Source organism: Monopterus albus, unplaced genomic scaffold, assembly GCF_001952655.1.
Source record: "Monopterus albus unplaced genomic scaffold, M_albus_1.0 scaffold316.1, whole genome shotgun sequence".
Classification (NCBI taxonomy): Eukaryota; Metazoa; Chordata; class Actinopteri; order Synbranchiformes; family Synbranchidae; genus Monopterus; species Monopterus albus.
This window is the reverse complement of record NW_018128196.1, coordinates 456265-467393: the sequence shown is the minus strand read 5'-3', so window position 1 is coordinate 467393 and position 11129 is coordinate 456265. Positions and strand designations below refer to the sequence as shown.

Sequence of the window (11129 nt, the reverse complement as noted above, 5' to 3'; positions counted from 1 at the left end):
TGAGGCAGGACCCCCCCCCCACATACCGCTACTGTTAGTACTACTAGTTTACAGGTACTTGATATTAGTGGTGAAACTCACAGCTGCTTTAATAACCAAATAATTTTTCTTCGATTGATCAGATTGTTTCAACATTTTTATGGTCGAAATCCAAACCTTTCCTTGTGCACTGCTTTTCCTTTACAAGCTGTACTACTGAGTGAATGTGTTAGTAGTACAGCCGTGCATGTATTTACCCTCGTACTGTGTATTGTCTTAAGGACATAACCATATAACCTAGTGTGGCTGATGGTGTTCAGTTTATTTCTTGTCATAAACATAAGAAGAGGGGAAAAACAAGGAACCAACTCATTGGCCACCAACCTTGTTTTTAATAAGAATTCATAATAAACGAGCTGCGGCTGCTGTAGTCTGTCTGTGGTTTCAGTGTGAGGGCAGTGTTTCTGTAGCTGCTGCTTGTTTTCTGTGCTCTGATTCTGATTCGTCGTCGTGTTCAGGGTACCCTGGTTCCAGTATCCCATCATCTACGACATCCGAGCTCGACCTCGCAAGATCTCCTCGCTCACTGGAAGTAAAGGTGAGACAGAGGCGCTGCAGTCACACACTGACACAGAGGCAAAGCAAACGGACACGTTCTAGTGAAACGACTGAAAGTTTGAATCGACCTCTGCACAAACAGAACCTGTAGCTTCAGTGTTCACACTCCACACATCAGTCTATAGTGACAGCTAACGGGTCAAATCGCCACACAGCATGGCCGAGTCTCCAGAGCAGCATCAGGTCTCCTCTGTCGGAGGAGGAAACGTCCTCCTTCCAAACCAGATGCCTTTGCTGTGTCCTACACGCTGTGTTGTCCTCATGAAGCCACTCGGTGACATAGAGCTGCCGCCACGAGTCAGTTCACTGGTAGAAAATGAACCGGCACCTTTTTAGAAGCAACAGTCACCGACATGTTCTGGTTCCACCTTTAATGTGAGGAGCTGATGCTTTTCTTTGTCAGACATGAGACTCAGCTGAGGGTCTGCTGGTTGGACACAACAAGACGTGTGGAGATGCCACCTTTGGCTCTGGAGAGTCACAGTGGGACTTCTTCCCAGTGTTTGATGTTCTGGGGATAAACAGATCAATCAGATTATCAGGACAATGATCAGCTGATTGATCAGTGACCAAGCTTGTTGGGTTTCAGTCAGTCAGGAGGCTCCTCTCACTTGTCAAATGTCTGTAGATATAAACTGATGTTAAAACAGACCTTACTGTGAAGGAGAGAACAGAACTCGTCTCTTATTTTTTGGCTTCACAGCTGAAAGATAGAAGCAGCCTGAACAACGTCGTCAGAATCTATTCAAACCTCCAGGAGTGAAACAAAGAGATTAGTTTTGTCTCTGCACCACTGAGTTCCCTGGGAGGTGTCAGGTGTTTGGGCCTTATCTGGGCATTTTCAGTGTCACCGTCGTAATGTCTTACCTGGTTGTGAAACTGTTGCATGGCTCTCTCCGCTGCAGTTCAGCTGCCAAATGCTTTCTACCTGGTGGCTCTGTTTTTATGAGACTTCTTTTTTTTCTTGCCCTTTGATATTTTTGTATTTTTCTGTTTTGTGTGTATATTAAGCTGCAAACAGAGTGACCACTAATTGATGATGATTATTGGGTAGTTTGACCAGCTGGTTTTAGATTGTCAGGTATTTTCGGCTGTTAAAATAAAAAGTCAAATGTCTGAGGAGGCTACATTAATTTGACCAAGAGAGCTTTGATCAGTTGAGCTATATAGTGTAAAACATCCCATATGTCCCACAGTTTAGTTCTTTTAAAAACGAATGTAATGGGTCCTGACCAAGAATGCTGGAGGCCATTTGTTGTGGTTGTCAGATGGTAGGTGGAGTCCGATTTTCTGGTTCTGACGATCACCCCTCTGGTTCCTCAGACCTTCAGATGGTGAACATCACGCTGCGAGTCCTGTCCCGGCCGCTGGCGTCCAACCTGCCTATCCTCTACCAGCACCTGGGACAGGACTATGATGAGCGCGTCCTGCCCTCCATCGTCAATGAGGTGCTGAAGAGTGTGGTGGCCAAGTTCAACGCCTCGCAGCTCATCACACAGAGAGCACAGGTACCAGATGCATCATGCCACGCCTTAGTGTGCACACACCTGTCACGGGGTGCATGCCACTTCCCTCAGTTACGTCCACGTTTCCCTCACTTGTGTCTTTTCATCGAGTCATCCCTCTCACACAATGAGAGATGAGACTCCAGCTGCCTCTGTTCCTCTGGCTTCTCCCTGTTGGCTGCTGGGTTGTTTTGTTTTTTTTTTCTCCTTTGTTGCTGTCCTCCCTATATACACTCAGAATATTAGGAACCCATCTGAATATAATGCAGCCCAGTCCAACAACACCTTTAACTATGATCTTAATAATAAACAGAACATTACATTTATACATATGACAGTTTCACCAAAACCTGCCACAGACAGTGTTGGACAGCTGAACTGAAAAAACTTAGGAAAAAAATCAGCTGGACTAGATTTCTAGGTTGAAGACAATTCACTTCTCATCCAAGAGGCTTAATCGGTTCTGATCTTGGATGAGAGGGGAAACGTCCCCGACCTAGAAACCCAGTCCAGTCGATTCCCTCCAAGTCAGCCTACTACGACCTGGATGACTGAGAATCTGCACAGACATTTAACAGGTTGGTGGTTACATTTCTACTAGGGGTGGGGCCCAATCCAAATGCAGTATTTTGGTTTTTACAAATGTCTGCTCAGTCAGCCAGGTCATAGTATACCGAAAAAACCCAGAAAAAAATAATCTGGACCACATCTCCTAACAAACAGGTGTACCTAATAAAGTGCACCCTGAGTGTATTAGTCTACAATTCAGCAATTCAAAATGGCCCCCACAGGATGGCACCATAATGACAGAAGTAAAGGAGAATAGCATCACTGGTGTCAGGTGATCATTTGATTAGAGAAGGATGCATTAATCTAATACGATACCTTGCATGATGTCCACATCCCACCAGACGAGAATAGCATCACTGGTGTCAGGTGATGATTTGATTAGAGAAGGATGCATTTATCTAATACGATGCCTTGCATGATGTCCACATCCCACCTGACATTTCCCAGACCTGATGTGTCCACAGCAGTGTGAACAGACCAGACCAGACCAGATCTGGGCCACCTGCTTATGTGCTTCCTCTCTAACCTCTGTGTGAGCGCTGTTAGAACAGTCAGATCAGAATCCATGTGGTCATTTTAACGTCTCCTCCACTGCACATACGGCCTGTCATCATCATTCAGTGTCGGCCCCTCACAGACCCATAACAATAAACATGGAGGACAATAGTGACTGGGTCAGTGGCGAGACCAGGACGTTTCACATGTGGTGGATGTTTATGGAGAAGCTTCTGATCAGGCCATACTGGAAGTAACATATCTTAACCCAGCGGCTTGGGAGTAAACTGGGCCATTTTGACCATCGTACACACCACCTGGTTATTTTTGTGTGGCGGTTTAGGAGCTGAGCAGTGTTCACACTGGAGCCGGGTGACACTGACACACACAGACAGGAAGCAGCAACACAGACAGATCAGAGCTGAGTTGAGGCCTGAGATGTGGATTTATTTACTGAGAAGAACTTGTGTGAGAGGATAGAGGCTGTTGGTGGGTCGCTCTGAACCACGCAGCAGTGACCGATGTGCTGATCAAACAGGAAGCAGATCCGAGTTCTTGTCATTAAATTCTGATCGTGTCTGAATATTGCCCCTCAGTGTGAATGAAATGTGTCTGTCCTGCAGGTTTCTCTGCTGATTCGCAGGGAGCTGTATGAGCGCGCCAAAGACTTCAACATCATCCTGGATGACGTGGCCATCACCGACCTCAGCTTCAGTAAAGAGTACACGGCCGCTGTGGAGGCCAAACAAGTCGGTACGTATCCGCCGGACCACAGTTTGTCCTGCAGCCACAGACCTGAGCATCACTCTGCTGGTCGTTGTCTCAGTGCTCTTTCAGCTTTGAGATTAGATTACTCAGCTGTTCCCAGCTTTGGACAGAGTCCCACAGTTGTCTTCATGAAGTACAGCTCGTGCATTAGTCAGCTGATCAGAACTGACAGAAAAATAGTTTTACTGATTGATTAGTTATGTGGGTCATTTTAAAGCTGAAGCAGCTTTTCACATTTGAAGATGTGCTGCTTTGCCATACCCTCGGTGGTCAGTTTATTAGGAATGCCTGTCTGAGTCAGTATGATCCAGCTGTCCTGCAGTAAATCCTCCTCCATGGAGGTGGTGATGTTCAGACTGTGTCACAGAGCTGCTGATTCTAATGTGTGATCACTTTGTGCTTCTCTGTGTATGAATGTAATCACCATTTTTGACATTGTGGAAGCTATTTAAATGAATTGAAATGATGCACTTGCACGAGAGTCAGCCTGCAGAGGTTTGAAGCTTTCTGCAGAGGTGATCCATCTCATTCAGTGTGTGGTCACCTTGGTGTTCTGCCAAACCTTCATCATTGTCCTGTGGTTTATGTGTTGGGAACTCTGCCTGTTATTTGGACAGAGGTGCAAGTATTGTTTGTCCATGAACTCTGTGCCTGTTCCTCTGCAGCCCAGCAGGAGGCGCAGCGAGCTCAGTTTTATGTGGAGAGGGCCAAACAGGAGCAGAGGCACAAGATCATCCAGGCCGAGGGAGAAGCTGAGGCTGCCAAGATGGTGAGCGGATGTCATCTGTGCTGATGGAGGAAGGGTTTAGCTCCATGTTGTTATGCATTTGTTTTATCTCAGAAGCTTAAATGCAGCCTAGGAGAACGCACCGCTGTCTTCTGTGTGAGCACCTTAAACTGGTCTGCAGTTCAGCCCAATGCCAGGTTTTACTTGAGATGTTTAAGCCTGTTTTTTCTAAAGAATCAGACTGAAACACTTACCAGCAGCCACAGACATTTACCTTTGTGCGTTACAAGCAGACTACAGCTCACAAAACCTGCTGTGGAGTCAGATTTTACTGTTCACCTGGTATGTCAGCCTTTATACTCAGTGACTGAACCAGACCTTTTCACCCGACCTGTGTTGATAGTGATGACCTGGGTCTAAATCAACACGCATGCAGGGTGGAGTAGCCAAAGAGGAGGGAAAGGCACCAGGTTAAAGTGAAGTTAAACTGACTCAAGGTGATGATCTGCCCTCATTACTCTAAGTGCAGTAAAAACTTGTGTGAGCTAATTTCTCATACCAGCTGCTCAACAAGCACCAACCTGCAGACGAGCGATGATTTCACCTGCTTTGCCTGCTTTGCCTGCTGAGGTATTGTTTGGACTTAGAAGCAAAGATATTGAAGTAGGCCCTATTGCACAGCAATCAAGAACCCTTTAAAAAAAATCATGCATCTAGATCAGCACCACAGTCTACTTCTCTGAAATATTTCATCAAAATCCATTCATTACTTTTTAAGTTGTGCTGTGAACAAACCAACAAACACACACCAGTAAAAACCTCCACATACTATATAGAGGTTCATAGACACAGATAAAGTCTCTGTGGGAGTTTGGTACTTTAATAATTAGTAAAATGGATGTGTTAGGTCTTCTGAGGGGCGGGGCCACGTGGCAGCAAACTGGGACACAGTTGGATTCGGGAAGATTTAGATTAAACAACAGCATGTTGCAGACAGCAGGTTAGATCAGTTCCAAGCACCAAGTGACTTGTTTATAGCCCAGTTCTGGCAGTGCTGTGAGTCGGTGAGAAGGAATTACATTAATATTGGCTCTTTATGCCTTTTGTTTCATGTTATAGTTTGCTGATGAAGTCCTTGATCTTGTCTGTGTGAGGCAGAAACAAACGGCATCTGGTCCATTAACTGTTTGTTTCTCTCCTTGATCATAACATGAATGTGCATGTGCTGTCAGAAGTGTGAAGAATTGGCACTACATGGAAACTCAGTTTTGTTGTGCTCTTATTGCACAATGACAAAGTTTATTCTATTCTAATCAGCTGTCACTTCTCATGCAAAATGCCAAACATTCACTGATGGCAGCTTCTCAAATGTGGTTTTTCTGTTAGAGAGGAAGCACTTCCCTTCAGCCAGCCCTAATCTGCTCACACAAAACCCAAGTGTGCACTAGATGTACTATTTGACAAGAACTGAAATTAAAGCCTACCCAAAGAGCAGACGTCAGATGTTCCAGACCAAAACTAAAACCCTGCACTAGAGATCAGCAGGTTCCTGTGACTCAGTGGTGAGAGCTGTTGTCCAGGTGGTTTCACCTGTGTCCAGCCTGTTCTCAGGTGTGTGAGAGCTGCACACTTTAAAAGATCATGGAACAAGTTTGATTTGTGAAGATTTAGATTAGACTGAACAATGAGTGCATGTTGTCTGCAGCAAGAGGATTAGATTAAATGAAACTGGATTAAACTCCAATTAGCTTTCCTGTAATCTAACACCTGAAACTGCCTCAGAGCTTCACCTCACATAAATCCCTGCTCTGATGCAAGCTCACTGGCCTCGTGTCAAAACTGCAGAGAGAAACAGTAGCGTATCAAACAAACACTTCAGCCAAATATGCAGTAATGACTTTCCCTGTGGGAGAAGATCAAAGCTGCAGCTGCACTCCTCGCGTTGATGCGGCTCAAGATGAAACTGATAATCTTCAGACTGGCTCAGCCTGCTGCTGCTCAGCCTCAGGCCGTCTGCACTCTTTGTGCTGTAGGTGTGTTACTGTAACAGCTCAAGTGTGTGTTTTGTGTTTGACAGCTGGGCCAGGCCGTGACCAAGAACCCAGGCTACCTGAAACTCAGGAAGATCCGGGCGGCGCAGAACATCGCCAAGACGGTGAGAAGGGTTTGTGTGTTGAATGTATTGGTCTGGCAAGCTGCACAAACTAGGATCCTGAACAAAGCGAGACAATGTGCACCAGATTTAGCTGCTGGGTTTCATCCATCTCCAGCCTGCAGCAGTCAAACTGAAGGCAGAATGACAGAAATGTACTGTAACACCCTTAAGCCACACCAACATCCCATTCACATTCCTGACTTTAAAAAGTGTCAAAAGGAGCACACACACAGTAACATGCCTCCTGCACATAGTCACACAACAAACCATACCTGATCAGGTGTCTGATGCACATGCACACACACACTGATGGCTTTAAATGCCAGACGAATGCCGACATGACTGGCTGTTGAAATGCAGCTGCAGGAGTGTGGATGTCTTCATATGGAGCGTGTCGATGTTTCAGTCCTGCTGCCCTTCGGTCCTGCTCGTCTCTCTTCACTGTATCTCAAAATTCAGTGAAATTTGGTGGAAGCAAAATGAAGCCACTGCCTAAAGGAAGGCTTCAGTTTTAGGTGTGGATATAGGGAGTATCACCTGCTGCATTAACTGAGGTTAACTGGAAATGGAGCAGCAAACGCAGCACAATATTGGTGCTTTAAGACTTCACACATTAACATCCACCAGGTGGCAGCACAGGAACACAAATCTGAGAGACGGCAGAGGAGACATCACAGGACAGGAGGGTTTGTCCTCTGGATCCTCTTCGTATTCTCTCCTCTGACCTTTGATGTTGCTCACACAGGCTGGATTTGAAGACGTTTCAAATGCTCCTACATGAGGTGTAAAAGCTCATGGTTCATTTTGCTTGTTCAAACTGTGGACAATTTGGAGATGAGGTGAAAATGGCTCCACAAATAAAGGCTCTTGAACCCTGGGGATTCTTGTAGCATATCCAGGACATGCTGTCATTACTTGTTCATCAGCTGCAGTGTGATAAACCTTGTTAGAGCTGATTAAGCCTGTTCTCTTGCTTGTTATACAACCTTGTGCTCTGGCAGCAGCTGTTTGAATCAGAGGTGATGAGCTGTTCCTGAAGATCAGACTCTGGCTTATTTTGATGGATTGTATTAGCCAAAGCAAAGTACTGTCTTTACTGAACCTGGCTGTGTTCTGTCTCCTTAATGAGCATGTAGCATCAGACTGGGCTCTGTATCAGCAGGGACCCGTTGTAGAGGGACCAACTGGAGCCAACAAACTTGAGCAGGAAATCCCTCATTTTAATGTCGCATCATGTGACGAGCAGCAGTATGCACTACTATAGATTTTATTCTGACTGTTTTATTTGTATGTTTGTGCTGTAGAAATGATCACACCTCTGGGCTTGTACTGCAGGACACCTGTGTTTGGAACCTGAGGACGAGGGTTACCTGTTATCTGTTTGTGAAGACAGTGTAAATACGCCTTAGTGTTCCCCTCGGGGCTGAACTTGATGAACTGACTTTACACTCCTTTCTGTTATAGACGAAACTGAAGCCTGTAAAGAGATCTAACAGCTCACACCTGTAACACACAGTGGATCTTAGCTTTCTGACATTTAACTTTTCACTGTCCTCTGACTGTTCTTACTGTTTTATAAAGGTTGTAGAAAACACTGATCTCCAGCAGTCTATGATGTATTTCTTTGTTACAGAGGATCTGTGATTAAACCATTCACGTACAGTCTGAGCTGATCTGCTGACTCAAACCCCGAGTCCGCAGATCAGTGTCTGGTCACCCGGAGCCCGCGATGAGGTGGCAGCAGCCTGTTTCCTGCTCTGATGGCGAACAGCAGCCCTCAGTGTCGTGAACCAGCTCGGTGTCGAAGCTCTGACAAAGTTCCCATTGTGCTTGACAACAGTACTATTGGGCCTGTGGGCTGAGAAATGTCCCACCTGGTTTCTCTCTCTGCTCACTCCCTGTGTGTTTGTGTCCATCCTGCAGGTGGCGCAATCCCAGAACAAAGTGTACCTGAATGCTGACAGCCTGGTGCTCAACCTGCAGGACGACAAGAGTTTCAAGTGAGTCCTCCTAAAGTGGCTTGTCACATGCCAGAGTCTGAGAGCTAGGGAGTGAAACTTGAACAGAGCTGTTACCTTTAAAATGTGTCGGTTATTTTTACAAACCTTTTTTCATTCAACAGAAAAAAACGTCAAATATGAAACACAAGAGCCCGAATGCAGTAAAAGTAGCAGCATTTTGACTGAAGTCTGGAAAAAACTAGTCGAAGAAGAGCAGGGACGTTTTTGACACTTCATGCAGCGAACACAATGATGTCTGCATCATGTTGAGACTTGATCGTGTTTTACATTTTTCTCGTGTTGGGGGCAATGTGCGATTGTCAGTTTGTCCTTCAGAGTGTCGAACACCGGTTCTGTCATAGTTAGGCCTTTAATACCCTGTAGATTGTTGCACGTCAGTGAACAGGACTGTTCTGCGGTGATATTAACTGTCAGTATTTCTCCTGTCCACCACGACGCCTCAGCAGAACAGGCTCCTGTTTCAAACCATCTAAAATGGTTTGTAGCTTATGTATTATGCATTATCATGCAGGCCAGTGGGGCCCAGTTTCCTGCCAGTGTCAGCTGCTGGGCTCTGTTTTTCATATGTCTGCAGCTCAAATACAGAAACAAGACCTTTATTGTTTTCATCTGAAAACATGACATCCCTGATATAAACCCTGCTCTTTGCCCTCCAGAGTGTCAGGATCATGTAGAAAGTAGTTGCTGTTCCTGTTTAGTCATTAGGATACATTATGTAAATCAGACAGACTTGGTGCATTTGAAAGGTGGATGTTTTCTTTCTGGAGCTAAGCTAGTAGTTTTCCCCCCTACTTCCAGTCTTTGTGCTAAGCTAGGCTAACCCATCCTGGATAAAATATCGGCTCTGGAGCCGACAGAAGGGTTTATACATGTCAGGCCTTTAGTTTCAGGCCACAGGCCTTCACTGCTGCATCATTATTGCACTGTGTGACTTTGAATCTATGTCTTTCTTTCAGCTTGTCGTCGTTGAAGTAAGAAGCCGCTTCCCTGTTGGTTTGTCGTCATTCCCTCAGTTCCACTCCTGCAGAAAGAAAATCGCTCTGGACTTCTAACTCACTCACGCACCAGGTTTTCAGTCAGATCCAGGTTTTTCTGAGTCCCTCACATTTACAGGCCACAAAACTGACTCCCCTCTGTGGACATTGTCACCCAGCAGCTGCTCGAGCTGTTTCGCCAGCCATTTTTAGAACAGGAGGGATTTTATTTTGAAAGGATCCCTTGGTGTTGGTAAAATTGTGACTCTCCAGTTTATTCTGCTGTTTTTTGACGATCCTGCTGTGGACGTTCACAGCTGCTGTCACAGTTAAACCCCGCTGTTCATTAAACTATCCACAACTTCACCAGTCATGAGACGGGTCTGAGATGAATGAGGCATACAAAAGCAATGATGTGCACTTCACATAAGGCAGAGAAGGCCTGGTGCTCTTAACGTTCAGCTGTCTTTTCCCAGACAGCTTTACACACAGGAGCTCTGCCCATCGCATGCGATCGGTCAAACGCATCACCTGGTCAGGCAGGAACAATTTGTTCACCACTGGCAGCACAGACAAACGAGCTGTAGGCTGGTGCGTCTTACAACCACTGAGTTTAACTAGATGAAGTGCAGGATGCGGACTGGACGTCTTTCAGCGAAGGGTTTACAGCAGGAAGCACCAGGTTGTTGTTACCAGCAACAGAGAAATCTGTAGCAGGTCAGTTCATCCAAATCACAAACTGACACTAATGCCGATGGCGTCTTTAAGCAGGAGTATGAGGACCAGGAAGCGAAAACTTTGGGAATGTTGTTTATAATATTTTGAGAAAAAAATGTGATAGTTTGAGGTTAATCATATAGAATGAGTCGTGCGATTACCTCGACTCTTTTGCGTTAGGTCTTTATTGTTGAAATCATTATTTTCCTAAACCTCAGGTTATTTTCCCCAGTACCCCGTCATTGCATCCGGCCGGTTTGCAGAGGTTTCTGCTGCCACCCGACTACATTAGGCTGCAGCTGTGTTTGTCATGTTGCCAGTTAACCTGCGGATGACATTACTGGTCCATGTCACCGTTTGGTTTGTGAATGTCAAATGGTGAAAACCTGCATGTCCCACATCTGCAGAGTGGTGACGACACAGATGAGAACCCAGAGGCACTCGGTGACTTGTCCTTAGACACTCGAAGCCTGTGGAGTTTTGGCACCTTTGCCTCAAAATGATCTTAGATGATTCACTGCTTATCAGAGTTAACTTGCTGACTAACATGTTTATTCCAAAATAAAAGCCCTGTCAACTGTTTGCATTAAGTAGTACAAT

The 11129-nt window shown here is 45.5% G+C and overlaps 1 protein-coding gene across 1 annotated transcript in view; it reads left to right on the top strand.

Moving 5' to 3' along the window:
• Positions 1 to 11111, top strand: part of LOC109973977 (prohibitin-2) — a 14300-nt gene extending 3189 nt beyond the window's left edge. The window contains exons 4-11 of the mRNA XM_020623906.1: positions 123 to 189; positions 498 to 577; positions 1921 to 2105; positions 3791 to 3920; positions 4601 to 4704; positions 6740 to 6817; positions 8741 to 8817; positions 9795 to 11111. Of these exons, the coding sequence (XP_020479562.1) occupies positions 123 to 189; positions 498 to 577; positions 1921 to 2105; positions 3791 to 3920; positions 4601 to 4704; positions 6740 to 6817; positions 8741 to 8817; positions 9795 to 9813 (740 nt within the window). The 3' untranslated portion in view covers positions 9814 to 11111. The remainder of the gene's footprint in view (positions 1 to 122; positions 190 to 497; positions 578 to 1920; positions 2106 to 3790; positions 3921 to 4600; positions 4705 to 6739; positions 6818 to 8740; positions 8818 to 9794) is intronic.
• Positions 11112 to 11129: the final 18 nt, after the last annotated feature.